The sequence below is a fragment of the Mus musculus genome, chromosome 13 (assembly GCF_000001635.26).
Source record: "Mus musculus strain C57BL/6J chromosome 13, GRCm38.p6 C57BL/6J".
NCBI classification, from domain to species: Eukaryota; Metazoa; Chordata; class Mammalia; order Rodentia; family Muridae; genus Mus; species Mus musculus.
The window spans coordinates 69573027-69599474 of record NC_000079.6 but is presented as its reverse complement, the minus strand read 5'-3'; the positions used below and the strand labels follow the sequence as shown (position 1 = coordinate 69599474).

Below are 26448 nucleotides of genomic sequence, written 5' to 3'. Positions count from 1 at the left end.
TGTCTAGAAGGTACTATGTCACAGCAGATGTCCTGGTCCTCTGGCTCTTACAATCTTTATTCGTCCCCTTTCTTGATATTCTCTGAACCTTGACTGTAGTGGTTGGGTTACGTATCGGCTCAAATTGGGCAGTGTGCCCTCAGTTCTCTGCATGGTGAGAGATATAGGTTCCTGTAATGGCATCTGCTGCAAGAAGATGCTTCCTTGAACACTTAGCTAGGTTGGAGCATAGGCTACGTGACCTTAGCTAGGCCTCGGTCTCAGATGAATCAAATGAGTCATATTTATGTAAATTGTTGGGATCGTTCTGATAACATCCTTTCTGCCGGTGGGTGTAGTCACCATCTGAAGCAGCTCCTGGGACAGACACAGCACGTCACCCAGCAGCACCCTGAGCTGTCTGTCAAGTGTTTACAGACCTCTTGATTTCCCCACCATTAAACGGAAGGACCCGGATATAGCAGTGGCGCGCCCAGCAGGAAGCGAGTCAGGCCCCTCACCTGTATGTGGGTTTGGTACAGTGCTTCCCTCTGTGAAGACACTGGAAGCTGCATGGATAGGTAGTTGTCCTTCAGCTAGTTACTGCCAGAAGCAACATTATAAGGAAAAACTTCCTCTAGCCATAAGTGTGCTCAGTTTGAAAGATTTGCCCCGGCAAGTAACAGAGGAAGAGGATTCTCTGGGCCGCAGTGATGTTCAATGCAGGTGGAAGGGCTTTACCACAGAAATGCACAGCCTGTTGCAAACTGTCAGTGTGTTCAAGGAGGCTGAGGCAGAGGGAAGGTTGTAAGAGCAGAGTGAAGGGGAGTGTGGAAGGTATTTACAAAGATAGCAATGGTGGTATTGAGTTAGGGGCAGACCCCTTACAGACACATCTCCTAGAAGGTGCAGTAGCTGCTGGATAGGGCTGAGTAGGATTCTGGCAGAACCTGTGTGGTAGTTACTACATGAGTATACACATGCTCCCCCATTTATTGTTTCTACATATATACATGCTTGCTCCCCTGCTCTACTGATCGTGTATGTACACATGCATGCTCCCCTGTTCTACTGTTTCTACATGTATATATGCAATGTCCCTTGTTCTGCTGTTCCTACATGTACACATGCATGCCTCCCCACACACTCTGTTGTTCCAACATGTATATACATGCGTGCTCGTTCCTGCTTTACTCTTCCTATATGTATACATACGTGCCCCCCACTCTATTGTTTGCCCTCCCCCCACACACACACTCTATTGTTCCCACATGTACATGCGCATCTCCTCTCTGGGCTCTGCTTACGTATTTATTTCAATTAGGTTTGGCAAAAGCGGTTCCATTTTAACTCTGGTAATGTATCAGTTATTACTCTCCTTACTTTGACAAAATATGAAACAAAGGAAACAAAGTAGGAAGGAAGGGTTTATTGGGGCTCACAGTTTGAGGGTACAGCCCATCATGGCAGGGGAGGCTCAGCAGCAGGGGAGGGAGGTGGCTGGTCACATTGAATCCACAGTCGGGAAGCAGAGAGAGATGAGGGCTACAGCTCAGCTTGGGTTCTCTTTATTCAGCTCTTGACCTTAGCTGTGGAAGGAGCCACCATATTCGGGGTGGATCTTTCCACCCTAGTTAGAGTTGGAAGGGAAGGAGAGAGGGGAACAGAACTGAGCTCCAAGAACCTGCCCCAACCCCCAGAGCCCAGTGCTCTGGGAACCCTCTCAGATGCATCCCGGAGGTTTGCTTCTTCCCCACAAAATGCTACATTTTCATCCCTGTGCTACACTTGTTACTCCATATTCTGAGTAGCAAGCAGTGGCCAAGCCACAGCCTGGATACTCTTGTCTTAAGATTCCTTCCACAGAGCAAGTGAGGCCACTTCTTTTGAATTCAGCCTCATTCCAGTTCTCAAGATGTCGGCAGAATGCTGCCAGTCTTTGCCACAATGTAGCATCATAAATGGCTTCTAGCCCAGTTCCTGATATTGTGTTCCCCTCTGGGATAGCATGAAGCAGGTCTCTACTATCTATGTTTCTCTTGGGAATCTGGACTTCTGAACTCCCAACAGGATAGGCCAGTAAGTTTTGCTTACATCTTTCTCCAGCTTCTCCAGCATGAAGTTCCAACTCCCACTGTGAGCCAGTTAGGAGTGTGGCGATCAAGGTTATCTTTGCACCACTATTTTTTTTTTTTTTTAATGTTTAGGATAGTGATTTTTTGGGTTTTTTTTTTTAGATTTATTTATTTATTATTTGTAAGTACACTGTAGCTGTCTTCAGACACTCCAGAAGAGGGCGTCAGATCTTGTTACAGATGGTTGTGAGCCACCATATGATTGCTGGTATTTGAACTCCAGACCTTCAGAAGAGCAGTCAGGTGCTCTTACCCACTGAGCCATCTCACCAGCCCCGGTTTTGTTTTTTGTTTTTTTTTTTTTAAGATTTATTTATATGAGTATACTGTAGCTATTTCCAAACACACCAGAAGAAAGCATCAGATCCCTTTACAGATGGTTGTGAACCACTATGTGGTTGCTGGGAATTGAACTCAGGACCTCTGGAAGAGCAGTTAACCCTCTTAACCACTCCAGCCCGCACCGTTGCTATCTTTGTAAATGCCTTCATTTTGCTCTTATATATAGCAATGCTGTACCCCTCCTTCAAAGTAGTTTTGATTGGTTATTTTTCTCCTCCCTGTAACAAAAATCACTATTTGAGAGGACAGCACACCCTGCTAGCATGACTGGTAGTAACTGGTCATGTTGTGTCAGCAGTTGGAAGGCAAAGGGCAGTGAACTCTGCTATCAGGCTGGCTTTCTCCTTTTATTTAATCCAGGACCCCAGGCTGTGGAACAGTGCCTCTTCTAACTCCATTAACCTGTGCACACTTGTCCAAATGTTTGTCTCCTCTGTGTCTGTGGACCCTATCAAGCTGACAATCAGTTTTTAACCATCTTAGATACATTTTTTTAAAGGCTTTAAAAATTCCACAAGTTAAATTCAGTGCATGTCTTGGATGAACACACATGCTAGTTTTCTCCCAATCTCCAGCATTGAGGAAAGCTGGTCTCTCAGAAGGGAAATGAGGTAAACCCAGGGTCTGGACTTTCCTTTATGCTTTCCTTTATGACTATTTAAGAGCCAAATCATGTAGATATAATATCCAAAATCCAAATATAAGAAGAACTAGTGAGTCCACTCTAGATACAGAAAGCCTTATCACAGCATTTGATATGTTTAGGAAAAAACATGTTATTTCCAGGATAAGGAAACCTAGGAGCCTATTCTGAAGGGTCTGTTTACTATGAGAGGGCACCCTGTGGCCTGGCAAATTGAACAGTTTCCTGAGGGCACACAGCGCTGATAACAGTTGCAACACCATTTGGCCTTCACATTTTTAATATTGCAGAAAAATCAGATTTGGCTTTTGATATCGGAGTAATTTTTTTTTATTGTTGTTGCTGTTATAAAGCAGAGTTTTGGCGTTTTACTTTCCCGGTGAAAATAGCTGGTGTGACACGTACACTTTCAGTGATGACCACTTCTGAGAGCCTCTTTCCTAACCTCCATGCAGGAGCAGACGTGAATGCATCTTCATTAAAGTCTCGCACGCCGCTCCCTAAAAAAGGAACACTCTTGATGGCTCTAAGAAACATCCCAGGGAAAGAGACCTCAGAGGTGCTGGGTGGGGGCCAGCGAGAGCCGTGTAGTTTGTAACCCCTGGGGATGGAAGCTAAGGGGATGAGTGGCCAAGTGACTGAGGAGAGCTGACTCGGGGGCTGGGAGCAGGTTAATGGGGTGAAAGCCAGGGACGTGCACTACAGATCCAGAAGGAAAAGGAAAGACGAGGAGCAGAGTCAACGATCCTAACCTCCATGCCTACTCCCCAGGGGTAAGGTGTGTAGCCAGTAAGCATGTGCCTCTCCTTATATGGAGGGGAAGCCTTGAGCATTTCCTCATGCAGTTTTCCAGAGGAAAAGGGGAGATAAACCTACTTGCAGGCTAGTTCCCTGTTCAGGTCATTCGTGCAGGCTATTTCCCCCATCCAGATCATACGTGCAGGCTATTTCCCCTGTCCAGGTCATACGTGCAGACTATTTCCCCTTTCCAAGTCATACGTGCAGGCTATTTCCCTCGTCCAGGTCATACGTGCAGGCTAGTGCCCCTGTCCAGGTCATACGTGCAGGCTAGTTCCCCTGACCAGGTCATAAGTCCTGTTTTCTGTTCCTGTCATGGTAAAAACACAGGTTGAGACCACGAATTAGGTCAGAGTGTTTTGGGTAGAATGGCTGTCCATAGCATGCTCAAGGAAGCAGCCTACTGCCACTGCTCGCACTGGTACATGTGGTGTTGCTGTGAGCCACTGCTCACACTCAGGCTGACATCAGTACAAAGGATCGAGGTGTGCTGTTCAGCTGAGCATGGCTTTCTTAAGTCTTGTCAGTTATTAACTATAATCATCTTGTTTATTCTTCAGGCTTTGCCCTGTGGTTAGTGGGCATGGTGATAAATATCCACTCAGACCACATCCTGCGGAATCTGAGAAAACCAGGGGAAACTGGATACAAAATACCCAGGGGTAAGCATGGAGGGAAACTGGATACAAAATACCCAGGGGTAAGCATGGAGGGAAACTGGATACAAAATACCCAGGGGTAAGCATGGAGGGAAACTGGATACAAAATACCCAGGGGTAAGCATGGAGTTGCTACACAGTTGCTTTGCACACTGCCCACTTGCCTTCCTTTCTCAGCTCTGCAAATTCACAGCCTCACCGGGCAGCATTTCCTACTGACTGAAAGTTTACATCGTGAACCACAGTTAGATCTGGCTTTTTGGAAGATGATTAAGGGGTGAAGGCTGTCAGTGTTTACAGGCAGGACAAGGAGGAGGACGTACAGGCCACTCTGGTACTTCTGGTCCAGCACTGTGATGGAATGGCTTCTTTTATCAAATCTCCATCTTTAAAAGCTATATAAAATATTGGATGAGATTTGTTGTTGTTGTTGTTGTTGTTGTTGTTGTTGTTGTTTAGAAAAACCTTAAAAAATACATTAAGTATACTGCCTGGAAAAGCAGTCATGTGCCAACAGCATCTGAGTGTGTGGAGGAGTTTGAAGAATAGGGTGTAACCGTGAATGACTGGTACCCCTTCCTCTTCACTTATAGCCCAAATCCATGGCCCTTGGTTCATCTGAGAAGCTCAGAGCTGTGGGTTATGTTCCCTATGGTCTAGGTGTGGTGCTTCCACTGGCCGTAAAGTCCTGGAGGCACCTGCCTTCACCACATCCATACAGCCCTCACTGCAGTGTCATGCCCAGAGGAAGGGATGTTCAGAAGTTGTGGGTCCCACGAGGAACTAGAACACTGTGTATCAGAGTTCCACTGACCTGGAGGACTGGATAGGGGCAGATTTTAAAGTGGGGGTGCCATTGATGGGTAAACTAGGAAAGGTTTGTGGGTGAACCTAAAACTTTGATAAAGAAAGCATGTGAGGTTGATTAATAACAAAAATAAGATGTGCCCCCCCAAAAAAACCCCAGTAAAATAAACCACACCAAATTTCAAATTAATGCCAATTCCTAAGAGTCAGGAAGTAGAAAAGCCAACCCAAAAGTTCCAATCGTGTGATAGGATGCTCCAGTCGTGTGATAGGCTGCTGTGTGACTTTTCCTGAAGAGGTATGAGCGATGATCTATTCCCCCAAGGCAGGGCACTGAAGACTGCACAAAGAAAGGATCCCACTCCATTCTAGAGTAGTGAGCAGGTGGGTTGCTTGGTGTGGCTTACGGGAGCATGGGTGACTCAGAGGCAGCTGGGCCCCCACAGCCCACCCCAGCCTGGGGAGTGACTCACAAAAGCCACATTGCTGGAGTACCCTGCTTGACTTGCCCACTGGCAGCTTGCCGGGTCAGAAAGTCTCTCCTCCCCTGCAGTGACTATGGCCTTTCTAGTGCGAGAGGTGCCCTGTCAACCCTATCACTTTTTCAAGAGATTCCTGAACCATGTAAACATTGCGGGGTGGTTTCTCGGTCGCATGCCTTCCTCTGTGTTCGAAGGTTTCAGTTTGACGGAGACAGCAACACAACTTAGGCGTGGTAGGGGACAAGAGCTGAGGGATGGGAGAGGGTTGTTGAGGTTGTGAGCGGAGTCCAGTGCGGCTCTCCAAAGGAGAGCGTGCCTGGGCACTGCCCCTGCCTCCTGCCTCCCATTCACATCTGCGTGCTAAGTACCTGATTCCAGATGTGGGAGACTGATGCAGGGCACAGACAGAAGGATGCACAAAGTGCTCAAAGCCCAAGGAAGTGACAGGTTCAACGAGCACACCTCTCTTGTTGCTACAACCAGTTACCGATCAGAGAGTAACTTGAGGAGGAAGTTTTGGCTTGCGGTTGAGAGGGTACCAGGAAGCATGACAGAATGTCTCGGCTGGGACGCCTCACCTCAGGGATCAGGAAGCCGAGGTGAAATCAGGAATGGGCTAGAAATACTCTGAAGGTCTACCCGCCTTGACAGCCACTTTCTCCTAAAAGTCCTATAAGCTCCCCCAAATGGTGCCAGACACTGAGAACCAAGTTTACAGACACACGAGTCTATGGGGCACACTTCATATTCACTGTTGCTCAAAAAGTCCAGAGATCCCAGGGGAGGGTGGTGCCCAGGCAGAATGGTCCCATGGAAGCCCAGAGGCACTCCATATATAGCAGCCCGTCCCTCTTGCAGCAGAGATGCCATCCAGATGCTTGCCCCTTTCCCTTCTTTTTCATTCAAAATTCTCACCGTGTATTCATGGCTGGCTTAGAACTTGTTCTGTAGACCAGGCTACTCCCAAGCTCACAGTGACCCCACCCCCACCCCACCCCACCCCCATCCCCTGCTCCCACTTTCCAAGTGACTGGTATCAAAGGCGTGTGCCATCATGCCCAGCTCCTCTCATTCCTCGATGCCAGATTTATGTCCTAACCCAACATATTAAAACCCGAAGATCAAGAAAGAGAAAATGAGGAGACCGTCTCAGACACGGTTAAGGAAGCAGCCGCAAAACCTGTCTGAACAGGAATGCCTCCCAGCTAGCAGAGGAAGCTGGGGCTGACATCCCAGTGCGGTTTGTCTGGCACAGACGTGAAGGGGATGCAGCATCAGGACTAACAACTCCTTGTCTGCAGCAGCACATCCCCAGAGGCCTCCACAGCCCTGAGGGCAAGCTGAGCAGAAATGCAAAGGCTAATAATGTCTCCCAGACAACCAGAGATGCCACAGGCACCCAGGAAAGGCCAGGCAGGCAATCTCTTCTACAGTTCATCATTTCTAATCTCTTGAGTGCAGAGGAATGCCAGGAACACCAGAGACAACAGAAGAACAACCAGCAGGTCCCACCCGAAGGATATTAAAACATGTAAGTGAAAAGAGAATGAAATGAAGCCTGAGAGACTGTTCCATGATACCTGCACAAAGCAGGGGGACCTCCGGGGTGCCCTGAAAACCAAAGTCAAGAGAACATTGGTGAGGAAGCCTCATGCCTGCCATTCAGGGGAGCTCAGCACACACCACGGGTAACTGACAGAAAGCCATCAGCTGCACCGGACAGTCCTCCGCTTGGTTGGCTGCTCAGATCCTTGAGGGGACCTCCCAAGGAGGAAACACAGGCTTTTACCGTAGCGTTCCTTGCATGTACTCTGTTGGTGGTTTTGAAGACCCAGGGCACCAGGGATGGATGAGATGAGATAGCCCCAAGTCTTGAGCTTGCCCCCTCACCGCACGCTCTGGATTTCAAGAGGCTCTTTGAACGCGGCAAGGCCACATTTTCTCCTACACTAGGTCTGTGCTCAGTGACGGAGTCACACCCGGCAGAATCATTTACCAGAGTTGACAGTTACCTTGGTGTCACTGGCCAAGGCCAAGTGAGCTTGTTTGGCAGGTAGGTGGCAGAAATGGGAATAGATATGGAGATAGGATCCTATCATGTCCACACAGGCAGGTACAGAGACCCATGCAACTTGGACAAAGGGCAAGCACTGTGGGCTATAGGTAACAGGAATAACCCACTGCTTTGTTTGTTCAATTAATATATTTTTAGAGAGCAGATAAAAGCTTGACTGGCTGGTTAGAAGGCCCTGGGGATCTGCCTGCCTCTATCTCCCCAGATCTGAGATTACAAGCATGGGCTCCTTGTGGCCTTTTTATGTCTGGGGTAGGGATCAAAATCCAGTCCTTGTGCTTACAAGGCAAGTGACCGGGCCATCTGATCCGCTCTTAAGCTTCATAAAATCAGCATATTTTAATGTCCTCGGCAGTGCACTCATTCATGCCATGTTGTACAAACTTCACACACTGTCTTGTTCTGCGCAGCCTTAACGCTGCCTGTGTATTAAAGGAACAGCACTGGGCTGGTGAGATGGCTCCGTGGTTAAGAGCACCGACTGCTCTTCCAAAGGTCCTAAGTTCAAATCCCAGCAACCACATGGTGGCTCACAATCATCCGCAATGAGATCTGATGCCCTCTTCTGGTGTGTCTGAAGACAGCTACAGTGTACTTACATATAACAATAAATAAATCTAAAAAAAGGAAAAAAAAAAAAGGAACAACACCTAGCAGAGTGTCTGGGATTTTCAGTCAGCTAGCTGTATGCTCACCAGCCCCTGCCCCCACCCCTACGTGTTTCCCCACCTCTCCACACTGGGCACCAAAGAGAAAGATCACTTAGAGTCCTATTGCAGCCTCAGCTCCAGGTTGGGGTGTTGTGGCATTTGAAGCAAGGCTGTAGAGGTGCCCAGTTCGAGGATTCAGACATTTTTTTTTTCATTTTTCATTATCATTATCATCATCACCATCGCCGTTGTCATGTGAGCCTGTGTATGTATCTGCAGGGGCAGGCACATGCCATGCAGCACACGTGTGGAGGTCAGAGGACAACTGCCGGATTCAGTTCTTTCCTGCCAGCCTGTGGCTCTGAGGGTAGAGCTTAGGCCATCAAGCTTGGCATCAAGCAACCTTAGCTGCCTCTGGCCACACGCCCAAGCTCTAGCCTCTCTGGTAGACACTACCTATACCCTAAGTCCTGTGTCATATCCCCAAGACACTTGGGTTTTCATGGAGGATGCCATGTACCCTATGCCACTGCGCCAGTGTGTACCCTTGTTTCTTTCTTTTCCATGGCGACGAGTGAGACAGTATCATCCCGAGAAGTGTCTAAAGCAACAAATGATCCCCACAACCTGCTGGACTCTGACCACAGAAGCACACAGACAGGAGTTCTAAAAACAGAACCTGAGATGTGTGTGCACACACGCACGTACGCATGCACGCGCACGCACACACACACACACTCATACACACATATACATGCCTACATATACATACACACACTCATACACACACATGCATGCACACATACACACACACATACACATGCCTGCATACACACACATACACATATGCACACACACATACACATGCCTACATACACATACATACACATACACACATACATGTAAGCACACATACACACATGCTTGCATACACACATACATACATACATACACACATGCCTGCATACACAAACACACATACACACACTACAATTAAACCCCTAGAATTTGAAACCATTTCCTTTAATTGTATGTTAGGTCACAGACCCTCTTTGCTTTCTCCCTCCTCATCCCCCCCCCCCCCCGCATCTCCCCCAGGGCTGTATCTTTGCCCAACTCCACAGACTTGGACTTGACTGGGGCAGTGAGGGAATGAAGAAAACACAGGCACAGATAGTCACACAGGAGATCTAGTATCGGGACTGGACTATCTGATGGTGAAAGCACAGCCTTTGGAAGCTCATTGTGTTTATGGTATCATGTTAACCTGAGAGCTGAGGTCATCGCGGAGAACTGATTCAGAGGTGGGGGCATGTGAAATACAACTGGATCCAGGAGAGAGGTTTAGCTGGTTTTGATCGGAGGTTTCCATAAGGGAGCAGTCCAGGCTGTAAATATCTATGGGGAGAAAGCTATGGTAGACATTTTCTGCACACACTGTCAGTAACCACACACAAACCAGAGAAAGGCTTTCCCATCCCTCTGAGCCTCAGCCAGGAAAGGCGTTGCCACTTCATAGGACTGAGACCCAAGCCCTTGACTTGACCATGCCCATGACAACACACACAGTCACTCAAGACTCAAGGGGCTTCCTAGGCTCCCTACACCTTGGACAAAGAGTTAAGAAGCCTCTCTGTGCTGTGCCTTCATACCACAAGATAAATGTATAGTCCTACCCAGTACCTTGTGTCTAGACTTGGCTAAACCAGACAATATGGAACTTCCTCACCTCCCCTGAGCATCTGTAAGAGTCAGAGATTCCCACAGTATTTGGGGATTGGAAGGCTTTTTCCTTCAGGCCTCCCTTATGCTAATCGTGGTAGCTGTTTCTCCAGTGGTGGTCATGCCCCCCCAAGCCCCCCATCTCTCCACTGTTACTAGGTATTCTCTGCTACTACAGCTTATCTAGAATGGTGATCCCAGGTTGGCATCTGACCCACATTCTCCTCTTCTGAGAATTATGCCACCTCTTCCACCTCGGCTCCCCCCAGGACACTCATATACTCTGGATGCTGACTAGAGCCGGTGGTGATCGCTGGTTTCTGGCAGTGGTTTTCTGACCTGGGAGGTGGACACCTTTTTAAAACAAGTTCCACCCACAGCAGCCTCCCATGGAGCTGTGGGTGGGAACCTGGAGCAGGGCACACCGGGGCTTCTCCCCAAAGCACCTTCAGGTGTTTGACACTCTCCACAGTTACAAAGTGTCCAGCCCACCTTCGCCTCACCTGCCTCAGTTGCTTTCACAAGCTAGCCATTTTGCTCTCCCTCCATGGGGTCTTTGCTGCAGCCTCGTCTCTTGTCCAGCGCATACACAGTAACTTCTGCCAGACTGTCACCTTCTCAGAAAGGCCTACTCTCTACTATAATGAGTCCCTTGTCTCACTGCCCTTTCTCTCCCAGCCCTGTAGCCTCTTCATGTTGTGTGACATCCCTCCTTTGTTTACATTGGAGTTCATGACTCTGGATGGGGAAAGGGAGTTTGCTGAGTGCCCCATAGCGGAGTCAGGCCTGGAGCAGGGCTCCCTGTGTTTTGAAAAAGTGAGTCTGTTCTTTCTCCTCACTATCGGCCGGCCGTCAGCTCCATATCAGCTCATCACTAAGCCAGCTCCTGTTTGGCTATTATTCTGCATTCCCTGTGGCTGAGTGTGTCATCTCTGTAACTATAGACTTGTCAGAGAAGCAGACAGGCATGGATACAGGGATGCTGCCCCTTCTGAAGTTGTGCTTGAAGGAGTCCAACTTGTAGCAAAGGCATCTGTCTCAATGGATGATGGTTAACAAGGATCTAATTCTGTAAACTTCTCCATTTCGGTTGAGCTGAGACAATTCCAGTCACTACAGCACTTTGGTCCCTAGAAGTAAATTAACCTGTGTCTGCAGACTTTGTGGCTCCCCTGCCTCCGTGAACTTCCTAGAATGTAGTCATGGCTAAGAGGGTTGTTTATTGATCTGATCGTCCATTCTTTAACTCACTACTTCTGGGTTACACCTAGCAGTGGCCAACCACAGGCCAAACAGGGAAGCTCTCAACTTTCTCTCCTGCCCTCCACTCCCACCCTGTCTTGCAAACCTCAGTGTGTTAATGAGCTCTGATTCTTACTGACCCCCTCTCTAGATTTTTCTCCCAAATAAGCCTTAGGTACCATACTGTCGTAAGTTTTCCCTGCCTTGATCATCTCTCCTTCTCACTACCGCACACCTCTGCCTCTTTCTCTCCCATTCCTGTGTCCAATCCCGACTCCATTCCCCTGGAGTGCTCTCTGCCTGCCTCTTCCCCTTTGAGCTCCTTGCATCCCTGACAGCTGACTTGGCCTTGGCTGAGCATCGTTTGTCCCTTCCTCAGACACTTCTTTTCTAATCTGCCTTACACGCAGACACCCCAAAAACCATGGAGCCTATCGGAGAGCTTCCCCAGACAGAACTGTGTGTCTCCCTGAAGTAGGGCTGGGAAGCAGTCTCTGTCCTCTGGCTAAAGAGCTGTTGATTGGGGGAGGGAGGGCACATCTTCCTTTTCTATTGAGAAGATTCTCATCCCTCCTCTTGCCGGCATGGCCCAGCAACCCTCTAACTGTCTAGACACTTTTTGTCTCTTCAAAATTTTTCTGCTAAAGCATAGCCTGGCTCTCTCTCTCTCTCTCTCTCTCTCGCTCCTGCTCTCTCTCTGCCTTTCAGGTTCTCCTCCATATAAGCCCTCCTGTCAGTCTCCCAGACCCAACCTCCTTCTCCAGAAACCGCCACCTCTCCTAATGTATGCCGCTTTTCAAAATCTCCTGCTAAAATTGACTACAGAAACGGGCTGTTTCCAAATCCTGTGGGAGAGGGGACAACAGCTACCTTGACTGGCTTTCTGTCACTCCTTTCTCAACTTGACCCCCAGCTATGATCTAATCCTGCAGTCTTTATCTGACCCCTGCGTCCTTCTGCTCTGACACATGTAACAGCTTGTGGCCACTGCCCATGTCTCTTCTGACAGCCTCTGTTGCAAGCCTTCCCATTTTCTTCTTCTTCCTGCACTGCCCAACACCATTTAACACCTGGGCCACCATCCCCCTCCCCCCTGGCCAGCCTAATACCTGAGCACTATGGAGTCTATACGTTCTGCAGATAATTCCCAGAATCCTGCTAGGTGCTGTTTATAGTGACATGTCCCTTTTCTCTCTTTTCATCTAGGAGGCCTGTTTGAATATGTATCTTCAGCCAACTATTTTGGGGAGCTCGTGGAGTGGTGTGGCTTTGCACTGGCCAGCTGGTCCCTCCAGGGCGTGGTGTTTGCTCTGTTCACCCTGTGTGCACTGTTCACCAGAGCGAGGCAGCATCATCAGTAAGTCTTTTTTAACACGTCTCTGCGCTCTTAGCTCATTCTTAGACATCAGCATAACAATTTCCAGGCTATGCCGCTTTCAGAGTGGTAACATTAACTCGAATTGCTAATCCCACGGTATAAAAGCTGAGAGCCCAGGAGCAGGGCCTGCAGCTTTGGGGGATCCTCCCTCCTGCCCGCAGCTTGGTGTAAAGCAGGAAAGGACAGAAGTCAATCAGAGAGCCAGGGATGGGGCCCTTAGTCGCTGTTCTGTTGGTGAGACACCATGACCAAGGCAACACTTATGAATGCAAACATTTAACTGGGATTTTGTGTACAGATTCAAAGATGGAGGTTTATTATCATCATTGTGGGGATCACGGCAGGAGGCATGATGCTGGAGAAGTAGTTGGGAGCTATATCCCTATCTGTAGAGAGACAGAGGAGAGGGAGAGGGAGAGGGAGAAGGAGAGGTGAGAACAAAGGTAAGAGATCCGACTTGGCAAGGGCTTTTGACCAGGCCACGCCCACTCATCCTTTGACAGCTCCACTTCCTGGTGACTAAGCACTCAAATATATGAGGCTCCGTGGGAATTCTTGTTATTCACACCACCACAACCCCCTGAGAGAGATGGAGGTTGCAAAGGAAGGTCATAAAAAGGAATCACAATACCAAATGCAGTGTCCAGGAAGCCGTGGGATTGCAGAGTCCATCGACCTAACTGTAGAGAGAGAGGAGTAGCAGCCTTGTCCCATGGGGATGGGAGATTCCCAGGCTGGGAGTCTGTTCCGTGCTTTCCAGCTTGGGTATTTTATAGGGCTTCCCTTTGGTCCTGGTGATAGTTCTATGACCTTCCTGCTGTGTGACCTTGCAGTCAACACAAGAAGAATGCATTCCATTCGCTCTTCTGGTCTACTTAGACCCCTCTGGTTCCCCATCTCAGATAGGAACACCGACTCCTGTCAGGGAATAGAGCAGTGACTGCTGTAGCTGCTTCATGCTAAGAAGGGGACAAGTCTACAGGTGTTAGCATTTTGTCTAAGCTCTGCCTGCAGTTACCAAAAACAGCCAGGTGGGCCTGATTCACTATAAAAGGGGATGCTTGCCCCCTCCTCTCTCCTCCCTTCCCCCTCTCGCCCCATTCCCCTCTCCCATCTCTCCATCAGCTCATGGCTGGCCTCTACTTCTCTTCTCTTCTCTTCTCTTCTCTTCTCTTCTCTTCTCTTCTCTTCTCTTCTCTTCTCTTCTCTTCTCTTCTCTTCTCTTCTCTTCTCTTCTCTTCTCTTCTCTCTCTCTGACTTTCTCTGCCTCTATTACCCTCTCAGCTCCCTTCCTCACACCCTGAATAAACTCTATTCTATACTATACCATCCTGTGACTGGTCCCTTATAGGGAAGGGATGCCTCAGCGTAGGCCCAGGAGGCACCCCTTTCCCCCACACCTGACCACACATCCACCAAATATATCCCCTCTCCCCTAATCTTTTTATAAAACACAACATTTGGTGCCGACAGGGACATGGATCTTGAAAAAAGAAAAAACGCTTATGTGATTTTCTGGGGCTGCTCCAGGTGGCTTCGGTAGAAATTGGTCAGGCAGTGCATCTTAGACTCTCTCTCTCTCTCTCTCTCTCTCTCTCTCTCTCTCTCTCTCTCTCTCTCTCTCTCTCTGCAAGATGATCTGTAGAAGCCAAGGGCTGGAAGAAAGCTAGTGGCTATTTTGGTAGCTATTGGAGAGGCTAGGATCACAGTGAGAGGGGCCTCTAAGAGAGAGAGAGAGAGAGAGAGAGAGAGAGAGAGAGAATTTTAACCACCATTTGATTCCACCTTGCCTGCTTCATTGTTTTCTCTCAAACTCTAGTAAAACTGTCTTCCAGCCTCCTTCTGAGGCCATCGTTTAACTTTCTGTTGATAAGATTGAGAATCCTAAGAAGAGACTTTGATTTCCCCGGCAACACCAAGAATGTCTTGCGATTTTCACTCGTAGGGATTTCCTGTGGAAAACTGAATTTTTTTACTTCCCATTTCTGGTATGCTTCATAGTCAGATGCCGAGAGTGACTTTCTTGGTCCCCGTTTTGTTAAAGGAAATTCCTTCACAATGGACGCGTATTCATCCTCCCCACCCCCACCCCCCACCCCAATCCAGTTTCAGAAGTATGGTTGATTGCTCATTCGTCCAATCAGGGACGAGCTACCACTTAGTTTTCCTATCAAATACTGCCGATGTAAAGAGCAGCAGCATGCCCGGACAAGACAGCAACCACTAGAGGCCGTGGGCCCTGTGCTCAAGGAGCCAGGGGCTAAAAATGAAGCTAAATCTTGTATCCTTGGCTCTCCTGGTGCATCGATGGGCTAATGAGGAGGGGGGCCCCCCTGCCTCCTCCCTGATGCTGGCTCTGTCTAGCTCTGTGCACATAGGTGAATGAGGCTGGATTGAGTAGAGCAACTGCCCGGAGTAGACTCAGCAGATGTGGCTAATGGCTTATCTCAGAGCTGGTGTGGTTTACTAAAGGTGAAAACTAGGAGGGGGAGGGGAGGTTATAAGGTGCTGAGCCATGGGTAAGGTGTGGAGGGATCCCATTATTTAGTCTGTTGTCTCCTGGTGGCATACTAGACTGTAGTGGCTCGTCCCTGCTGACAGACTAGACATCCCCATTCAGGTAGGCTAGGGGATTCAAGTTAGCAAAAGGCAACTTTGACGTAAGAATTTCCCTATCTCTGTTCCTGTGTTTCACTTTAGATGGGAAAACTTCCAAAAATTCTCCAAGGTACTACTTGGCTGCCTTCTCTGACTTCTTAACCTGGGCCAAGTTAGACAGATGGGAAAACCCCGAGGCATGGCCCCAGTGTCCGATGGGACGTTTCCCTTGCAGGAGATAGTGGGAGACTTTGGATTTGCTGATGTTCACACAGCCTTCTCATTAGTGGAGTCTAAAGACAGCAGAAGATGTTACAGGCTTGCAAGCAGTCAGTGACCCCAAATCTAACCATAATTTTGGGGTCAGACCGTGGTGAAGATGGACACATTAGTCCACTTGCTTCTCCACAATCAAGGCTACTGACTGCAATTCACTCATGATACATGACATCTCAAGACCTGTCAATTCTTGTTCCCAATGAATGAGCTAAAAGATGATGGGCGTAATTGGGCCAAATTCATATCCCTTACAAGGAGGGCAAGTGCTCCAGGCGCAGTGAGCTGGGCGGGATTCAGTAGACTTCTGTTCAGTGTAAAACACTGGGCACCCTTTTACGGAGGAGCGCAAGCCTCTCGTATAACTGCCACGCCCACTCATTCAAAACTAAGACCACGGCTGTATGGACCGCTTAGACCGCCTTGCATTTTCCATAAGACTTGCTTAGGAGTTTATGAACCGCAGTGTGTACATAGGTCGTATTATCTTACAGTGTACCGGCGTTGTATGGACACTATCTTCCGAGCCAAACAACGGTCATGGTCTGAGCCGTGAAAACCTAACAGGTCATACAGCCAGGCTGGCTGACTGCCCCTGGGATCTCGTCATTATATATCACAACATGGCTGGATGTCTTTCCAGAATGAAAAAGAAACCTGGAAATTTAAACTAATGTTACGGGGGCCTGGAAAAGTTATATGGCCGTGCTAAAAACTTATGCTAACTCCATATAGGCGAAAATCATCTGAGAGAACCTCAGTTGAGAAAAGGCAGGCCTGTAAGGCATTTTCTTAATTAGTGATCAATAAGGGAGGGCCCAGCCCATTGTGGGTGGTGCCATCCCTGGGCTGGTGGTCCTGAATTCCATAAGAAAACAGGCTAAGTAAACCGTGAGGAGCAAGCCAGTAAGCAGCACCCTCCAGGACCTCTGTGTCAGCTCCTGCCTCCAGGTTCATGACCTGATTCAGTTCTTGTCAGAAATTTTTTGGATGATAAACAGTGACGTGGAAGACAAATAAGCCCTTTCCTTACCAAGTTGCTTTGGGCATGGTGTTTCATAACAGCGATAGTGACTCTAAAACAGTGGGGTGGGCAGAAGGTCAAAGTTCAATGCACGGACCTCAAACTCTGCTTAAATCAATGGAAGTATAGGTCAACTCCTCAAAACAATTACCTTCCAAGGTCAAGTACGTCCCAGGGATGATACTGTGAGGCATCCTGTAACTGGGAAATTGCCCGTGAACTCTAACCAGTGTCCAGTCAACACTGAGGGAACATCTCCCTCACCGTTGGTGAAAGGAGCCAGAAGCTCCTCTCAAGCCAGGGATGCCTCAGATCCACTCAGATCCCTGAGTGGCTGTGATTCCAGAAGGGGTGGTTTGAACAAAACGGCCCCCACAGGTCCGTACGGAGTGGCCCTATCAGGAGGTATGATCATGACAATAATGGACTAAACCTCTGAATGGTAAGCCAGCCCAAATTTAATGTTTTCCATTATAAGGGTTGCAGTGGTCATGGTGCCTCATCACAGCAATAAAACCCTAACTAAGACAATGGCCAGGAAAATAGGCTTAGGCTTTGACCGATGTTGAAAAGAAAGAAATGAAGAAAAGATGATGAAGAAAAGAAGACGTCACACTTTTAAACTCAGAGAAGTGGGCAGACTTGGCAGACTGCCTGTTAGTGGCAAAGCAACTGCACTGAGGTCAGGGTTCTCAGAGGGAAAGTGTGATATCTCATCAAGGGGCAATTGTTCCTCCTGTCTCTTTACCGTGACTTTAAATGAATGTGACTTCCTATGGGTCCCTTGGCCAGGTGACTAACAGCTCCAACTGGATGAACTTTTAATGAAGGAGTCAGTAGTATGATATGTTGTACTCACTGGAGTAGATCAAAATGTAAGGTCCCCACCCAAGGCCAGAGGCAGAGTCCATTCCTTTGACTAGGAGCAAATCACTTTCTTAATGGACCTTAACAGAGCAACCTTAATGCCTCACAATGGACTCTAAAGCTATGGTAACATTTCCCCCATAAAAATAAGGAGCCTAAAATCACTTAGGAGATGGGCTACTTGAGAGGCTGAGGCAGGGGGATTTCTAATTCCAGACCAGCCAAGGTAACATAACAACATCCTGCCCCCCACCCAAAGGAATAATTTCTTTGTCCTTAGCTTGCAAGGCCAATATTTCTGAACATATTCTGGGCTGGTGTGTGTGTGTGTGTATGTATGCATATATATATATGTATATATATGTGTGTGTGTGTGTATATGATATGTACACATATATATGTACATACACACACAAACACACATATATATATTTAATAACTCAATAAACCCTACAACCAAACCATCAGATAAGTTACTGATAAGAAAACCCCTAAAAGAGACAGCCCTAGCTGTGTATTCATTGCAGTGCAGTAGAACTATTCTGCCTGGCTGAGAAACTGTAGAAACATCACTGGAATCTCAGTTTATAAATGCTTGCACTGACTGCGGAGCCCTAGGACATTAGCTGTTGTAGCTTGCTAATATGTTTATAAAAAGATAAACACGGGGGGGGGGAGTGGGGGATATGTTCTATGGAGGTGTGGTCAGATATGGGAGAAGGGAGTGCCTGGGGGGGGGGGCATGCTGAGACATCCCTTCCCCCTGAGAGACCAGCCACAGGATGGTATAGTATAGAATAGAGTCTATTCAGGGCGTGGGGAGGGGAGATAAGAGGGTAATATAGGCAGAGAAAGGGAGAGAGAGAGAGAGAGAGAGAGAGAAAAGAAGTAGAGGAAAAGAGGCTGGCCATGAGGACCTGGAGATGGGGTGGGGGAAGGAAAGCAAGAGCAAGAGCAAGAGAGTGAGGAGGGGGCAAGCAGCCCCCTTTATATTGAGTCAGGCACACCTGGCTGTTGCCAGGTAACTGTGGGGTGGAGCTTAGACATTAGCTAACAGCTAATACATCTACTCTATTGAGGATAAAACTTAAAGAAATTTAAGGGGAGCTGAGCAGCCATACTTAATTAGCACAACACTGAGTGTCTGACAGGTCACAGCTCTCCATAACTTGGCAGAGCAAATACAGACACGCTTTTGTTTCTTCATAGTAAACACTTGCACCCAAACATCAGCCATAGACAAAACACTGAAACTTGAGAAACAGATTAAACTACTGTAAAGCTACCTGTTGATCAAGTTTAATGGCCCTTTAAGAACCACCTCAGGAGAGGTATTGCTGGATCCTCCGGTAGTACTATGTCCAATTTTCTGAGGAACCGCCAGACTGATTTCCAGAGTGGTTGTACAAGCCTGCACTCCCACCAACAATGGAGGAGTGTTCCTCTTTCTCCATATCCACGCCAGCATCTGCTGTCACCTGAATTTTTGATCTTAGCCATTCTGACTGGTGTGAGGTGGAATCTCAGGGTTGTTTTGATTTGCATTTCCCTGATGATTAAGGATGTTGAACATTTTTTGAGGTGCTTCTCTGCCATTCGGTATTCCTCAGGTGAGAATTCTTTGTTCAGTTCTGAGCCCCATTTTTTAATGGGGTTATTTGATTTTCTGAAGTCCACCTTCTTGAGTTCTTTATATATGTTGGATATTAGTCCCCTATCTGATTTAGGATAGGTAAAGATCCTTTCCCAATCTGTTGGTGGTCTTTTTGTCTTATTGACGGTGTCTTTTGCCTTGCAGAAACTTTGGAGTTTCATTAGGTCCCATTTGTCAATTCTCGATCTTACAGCACAAGCCATTGCTGTTCTGTTCAGGAATTTTTCCCCTGTGCCCATATCTTCAAGGCTTTTCCCCACTTTCTCCTCTATAAGTTTCAGTGTCTCTGGTTTTATGTGAAGTTCCTTGATCCACTTAGATTTGACCTTAGTACAAGGAGATAAGTATGGATCGATTCGCATTCTTCTACACGATAACAACCAGTTGTGCCAGCACCAATTGTTGAAAATGCTGTCTTTCTTCCACTGGATGGTTTTAGCTCCCTTGTCGAAGATCAAGTGACCATAGGTGTGTGGGTTCATTTCTGGGTCTGCAATTCTATTCCATTGGTCTACTTGTCTGTCTCTATACCAGTACCATGCAGTTTTTATCACAATTGCTCTGTAGTAAAGCTTTAGGTCTGGCATGGTGATTCCGCCAGAAGTTCTTTTATCCTTGAGAAGACTTTTTGCTATCCTAGGTTTTTTGTTATTCCAGACAAATTTGCAAATTGCTCCTTCCAATTCGTTGAAGAATTGAGTTGGAATTTTGATGGGGATTGCATTGAATCTGTAGATTGCTTTTGGCAAGATAGCCATTTTTACAATGTTGATCCTGCCAATCCATGAGCAGGCTTGTACAACCACTCTGGAAATCAGTCTGGCGGTTCCTCAGAAAATTGGACATAGTACTACCGGAGGATCCAGCAATACCTCTCCTGGGCATATATCCAGAAGATGCCCCAACTGGTAAGAAGGACACATGCTCCACTATGTTCATAGCAGCCTTATTTATAATAGCCAGAAGCTGGAAAGAACCTAGATGCCCCTCAACAGAGGAATGGATACAGAAAATGTGGTACATCTACACAATGGAGTACTACTCAGCTATTAAAAAGAATGAATTTATGAAATTCCTAGCCAAATGGATGGACCTGGAGGGCATCATCCTGAGTGAGGTAACACATTCACAAAGAAACTCACACAATATGTACTCACTAATAAGTGGATATTAGCCCCAAACCTAGGATACCCAAGATATAAGATATAATTTGCTAAACACATGAAACTCAAGAAGAATGAAGACTGAAGTGTGGACACTATGCCCCTCCTTAGATTTGGGAACAAAACACCCATGGAAGGAGTTACAGAGACAAAGTTTGGAGCTGAGATGAAAGGATGGACCATGTAGAGACTGCCATATCCAGGGATCCACCCCATAATCAGCATCCAAACGCTGACACCATTGCATACACTAGCAAGATTTTATCGAAAGGACCCAGATGTAGCTGTCTCTTGTGAGACTATGCCGGGGCCTAGCAAACACAGAAGTGGATGCTCACAGTCAGCTAATGGATGGATCATAGGGCTCCCAATGGAGGAGCTAGAGAAAGTAGCCAAGGAGCTAAAGGGATCTGCAACCCTATAGGTGGAACAACATTATGAACTAACCAGTACCCCGGAGCTCTTGACTCTAGCTGCATATATATCAAAAGATGGCCTAGTTGGCCATCACTGGAAAGAGAGGCCCATTGGACTTGCAAACTTTATATGTCCCAGTACAGGGGAACACCAGGGCCAAAAAGGGGGAGTGGGTGGGCAGGGGAGTGGGGGTGGGTGGATATGGGGGACTTTTGGTATAGCATTGGAAATGTAAATGAGCCAAATACCTAATAAAAAATGGAAAAAAACAAAAAAAAAACAAAACAAAACAAAAAAAAAGAACCACCTCAGTGTGTCCTCAGAATACAGTGATGGAATTTTTTGCAGAAGTGATTTAGAAAAGCAAGACAACAGAATGTGTTTCTGTTCCCACCGCCTCTCCAGCCTGAGACTCAGAAACGTGGTCTGTGTAGTTCAACATCACTCCAGCCCTCCGGACATAGAGATGAAGAACCTCTGAGGAGGACCTGCTGTGGAGAGGCTGGGAGCATAGGTATATTCGGAAGTCATACACACAATAGCTGACCGGAAAACAATTTAAAGACTGATTGGCATAGACTGTGCACAATCGAGGTAGGCAGCTAGCTTTCCCGAGGAGGAGTGGTGGGCCATGAGCTCAGCAGCATTAATACCACTGAAAAATAGGTGCCAGGCCAGTTCTTAGTCATGTAGGTGACAGCTTTAGTTCTAAGGATGGGAAACAGAACAATTACGGCTTTAAAAAAAATCATCTATACGTGTATGCAAACGTGGAAATCTTAAGATACGACATTTTGAGGCGGACTTGTGATTTCGGTAATTTATGTAGAAAGGCTTACTTTAATTGTGCAATCAGCATATCTCATCCCTGGCTATGTAATGATTTTGTCAAGCGGATCTGACAACACCTTTAGGCAAATGGCCTACCACCTCATAGTGGCCAAAGGTGTACAACGTCCCTCAGCCGTGTGCCAGGTCACATGACCAGCATGCACCCTCCACTTCACTGACTTGTGCTCGCCTGGTTGTTCTGCCCTTGCCCTTCTGGGGCATCTTCAGAAGACAGCTTCTAGAAGAACCAACCCCCTTTATACACATGGGGCTCCCCGTTCAGGTAAGCCCAGGGCATCTTAAGAAGGAGCTGCTCGAAATGGCTGAGCCCCTGGCAGGCCTGTGGGTACGTTAGCACCTGTGAGTGTCCACAGTCACATTGTGAAATGGGTCCCTTGTTTGCATTGGCAGCCATCCGTAACCTCTGGGAAAGCCTCCCATCCCTGGGTCATGCCAAAGAGGTGACAGGGGATACAGAGGCCCTGACCAGCTTCTTGTCATTTTTCTCATTGCCTAGGCAGCAGAGGACAGTGACGGTGGTGGCCAGCCGGCCCCGTAGGTTATCATTTCTGTGTTTGTGGACCACAGTTGGATCGACTGAAAGACAGCAAGCAGTCTGTCTCTGCTTCCCTTCCCATTCCTTGCCTCATATTTCTGCCACACTAGCAAATAATCATTTTCCTTTATCATCTTCACTCTGCTTAGCATCTCCCCTGCCTATGGAAGCTTTGCGTACCATTTCTGAATCTTGTAAAGGAGAAAGCGATTTTCTTCAGATGAGGTTTCATGCCCCTTTGCTCAGTCTGCCTCACCCCCCAGCTCCCCGACTCGGGCCACCCTCCAACCCAGCCTCTCACGTGGCTGCTGCTCCTCCGTTCCCATCCTTACTCCGCCTATTTGGTGGTCAGCCTCCCCGGCTGGCGGCCTTTGTTGATGTAATTACATCAAAACTGAAACTATCATTCGTTTGGAGCGAAGAGCTGAATTTTGGACACCACCAATTGTATTTTTGTTGTTGATGATGATGATGTTGAATGAGTTTATAATCCTAGCTAGCCTGTATATAAGACACACAATCCAGGTATTTTATTTGATGTGTTTATAAAAAAGATAAAGAGAGGATATGTTCTATGGATGTGTAGTCAGGTTTGGGGGAATGGAGTGTCTCAGCGGGCCCATGCTGAGGCATCCCTCCCCCATGAGGGATCAGCCACACGATGGTATAGTATAGAATAGAGTTTTTTTATTCAGGGCATGTGGGGGTCAGTTAAGAGGGTAGTAGAGGCAGGGAAAGAGAGGGGGGAGGGGAGGGGAGGGGACAGGAGAAGAGAGGAGAAGAGAGGTAGAGGCAGGCCATGAGCATGTGGGGGGGGGGGTAAGGAGGCAGAGCAGGAGCAAGAAAGGAAGAGAGGAACAAGAGAGGGAGGAGGGGGACAAGCAGACCCTTTTATAGTGGGTTGGCACACCTGGCTGTTGCCCCGTAACTGGGAGGGCGGGGGAGGAGGAAGCATACCTGGTTGTTGCCAGGTAACTGTGGGTGGAGCTTAGACAGAATGCTAACATTATTTACAAGCCGTAAACCTAAAGTGGACAGGTTTGGCGCTATCCTAACCTATTCTTCAGCTATGAAATCCCTTGTTACTCGCTGTTCCTCCTAGTCACGTGCTCACGGTCCATCCATCTCCTCTCAAGGCAGCCTCCTCCACCTCTGTCTTCTTCCTCCCTCCTCTCCCTCTACCTGTGACTCCTTCCCTGGATCCTCAAGTCCCACCTTTCTCCCTGACTGGCTCAAGCCTCTTATCGACCAGTTACACTGGGGAGCAAGGTCCGCATAGCGTCCCTTGGAGTATGTGGGGGATCGCTGGCAGGGTGGGGCGGGGCGGGGTGGGCAACCACATCTTGAGAAGCCAGTACTTAGCATTAGAAGACAAGCAGCATCCGGCCAACCTGCTACAATATTCAGGACACATCAGCAACTTTCCTTCCAAAATGAAAGATGAATTTACCTAGGTCGCTCCTGAGACACACTTCGGATACTTGAAATTGTTCAAATATGGACAAAACTACACTTAAATGTCCCTATTGTTAAAAATCAGAAACCTTAGGGCTGGCAAGGTGCTCAGTAGCCTAAGGCCTTTCCCACCAAGCCCGAGAATCTGAGTTCAGTGCCTGGTATCTATACAATGGAAAACGAGTCAATCCTTAGAAAGTTGTCTTCTGACTTCCACACACTTGCCACAGTGTGTGCATGTACACACACACATACACACATACACACACACACACACACACACACACATACACACACACACACATACACATACACACACACACACATACACACACACACACACATATACACACACATACACACACACACATACACACACACACACACACACACACACACACACTCTTTTAAACTATACAAAAGAAAACCCTTGGTATTTCTTGCATAGTCAGAAATCTTCGCCGTCTTCGCAAATGCTTAAATGGCAAAATGAATTGGTCTTTAAACCTTTTCTCTCTCATTTTAGGTGGTACCTCGAGAAGTTTGAAGATTACCCCAAAACAAGAAAAATACTAATTCCATTCCTGCTTTAGTGTGCTGTCCATGCTGTTGTCTTCCATAAGCTGAGTGTCTGTCTTCCCGGTGGCTTTGCTCTGAGCACATACAAGTGAATTGTTTTCCTTATTTCTCCTGCAGTTCCATAGTTCTCAGGAAGGGCAATGGGAGGGTGTTGTCCCCTGGTAAAGGACAAAGCCAAACAAAAACTAATCCACCATGTACAGTTAGGGGCTACAGTGCCTAGTAGGTCAGAAGCAGGGAGCAATGAGTCATGGTGCCTCTGGCTTCTGGTACCCCTTACAACAAGAATTCCACCCAGGCCAGCAGCAGTCACGTTCCTCCTTCACAGATACATGTTCTGCCTGCTCAGCCCTTGCCACAGAGGCCTGGAGCTGTGGGAGTGTGGCCCAGGGGCAACCTGCCATCCTTGACTGCAGACCCCTTTGACCCCCAGACACTGGTAAGAGAAGTGTTCCTACAACATGTCCTGTCCCTCAGAGGTGAGACTGCACAGTATCCATTCACTCCCTGAGCCCAATTTTGCTCTTCCTTTGGGCTAGAATTCATTAAAGTCCTTCAAAAATAAATAAATAAATAAAAACACTCTTAATATTATAAAACAAAATGTCAAAACAGGATTTCCTATTTTGAATGCACCCCAAGGACCAATCATGGCACATGAAGATGGAAAGCTCAGGGCTATCCTGGGCTTTGTAGGGAGACCCTCTTTGGGGGAAAAATGATAACAACCGGCTAACAATCCAAGGAATTGATGGCAGTAATAAAAGGTGCCACCCACACAAGTACTAGCTTGGTTGGGAGAAAGATGTTCACCCAGGATACTAACCCCACTGTGGCCCTGGGCAGTCTGAGGACCACTGGTGAAGAGCCATCCTCACTGGATGGATTAGCACTGCCCCGGGGCAGCAGCTGCACGTACCACTCACCCTTCGCCATCAGATGCCACCACGAGAGGAAACAGGACAGGACTGTGTGCTCTGATCCCAGTAAAGATGCTGCAGGAAGACTGGCAGGCACACCTAACGGTGTGCATAGTGCCCACCACCTGCCTTTCCTGCACGTACCACCTGCTGGTTCTTGCCCCCCACCTCCGTGTGCCCACGGCCACCTTCCCTTGGCTTCCCAGCAGGGCTTCCTCAGCTCTTTTGCTCTCAGACAGAAACAATTCTCTGTGCCTCTGATTCACAGAATGTCTAGGCTTGACCCAGGAAACTTCATGATGCGGCTACTTCATTTTAACAAAGAACAATCCTTTACCCTCCCCTTTTCTGACCAAGGAACTATTTGAAAACCTAAAGCACTAAATATTGTAGCTCTTCTCTCAAAACCTTAGTGAGGCCTACCTGGTGTGTCCTGAAAGGTTTGTGTGGGAGGATGTACACAGCTGAGACTCTGGGGTTGTTTGCTGTGAATTTGACCTCTTTTGGAGGGCATGGTGCTAAAGTTGGAACCCAGGACTTCAGGTTGCTAGGCAGATGTCCTGACACTAAGCCACATCACATATTAGCCCTGTGATGCCTCTTTGTTTATGAAGGACCAAACTGCCCACAGGCTTGTAGTTGCTCCCCGTGCTAAGTGAGAGATTAAGAGGAATCTTGTCTTAACACTATACTCTACTTCATTCCCTGAAACTCGTTATTTACTTGTGTGAACCACGCTTATTAAGGAAATAATAAAACTACAGTTATAAGTCCAGTTCTATTGTTTGTCTTCATGACTGGTTGGGACTATCACCTATTTAATATTCAGCCCGGGAAGCTCACCTCTTTTCCAAAGTTGGGTGGTCAAGTACCCTTTAATACCCTAGGTGAGGATACATAGTCATAAGACCCGTTTATGGTTTTAATTAAGGTTGTTTGATATTCAAGTGAAAATCTGTCCCAATAGGTTTTTGGTTTTGGTTTGGTTTGTTTTTTGGTTTTTTGGTTTTTTTTTTTTTTTTCGAGACAGGGTTTCTCTGTGTAGCCCAGGCTGTCCTGGAACTCACTCTGTAGACCAGGCTGGCCTTGAACTCAGAAATCCGCCTGCCTCTGCCTCCTGAGTGCTGGGATCAAAGGTGTGTGCCACCACACCCGGCCCCAATAGGTTTTTTAACTGGAATAAAATGAAGCTATGGA

The 26448-nt window shown here is 47.5% G+C and overlaps 1 protein-coding gene across 3 annotated transcripts in view; it reads left to right on the top strand.

Annotated features, from left to right (window-relative positions):
• Srd5a1 (steroid 5 alpha-reductase 1) overlaps positions 1 to 26026 on the top strand; it is a 38037-nt gene extending 12011 nt beyond the window's left edge. The window contains exons 3-5 of one of the 3 annotated variants that reach the window (NM_175283.3): positions 4458 to 4559; positions 12740 to 12890; positions 24279 to 26026. In NM_175283.3, coding sequence (NP_780492.2) covers positions 4458 to 4559; positions 12740 to 12890; positions 24279 to 24345 — 320 coding nt within the window. In that variant the 3' untranslated portion in view covers positions 24346 to 26026. Of the gene's footprint in view, positions 1 to 4457; positions 4674 to 4733; positions 4974 to 12739; positions 12891 to 24278 lie in introns of those variants that run through there. The other 2 variants (XM_006517474.4, XM_006517473.4) reach the window with 2 other exon arrangements.
• The last annotated feature ends 422 nt before the right edge of the window (positions 26027 to 26448 follow it).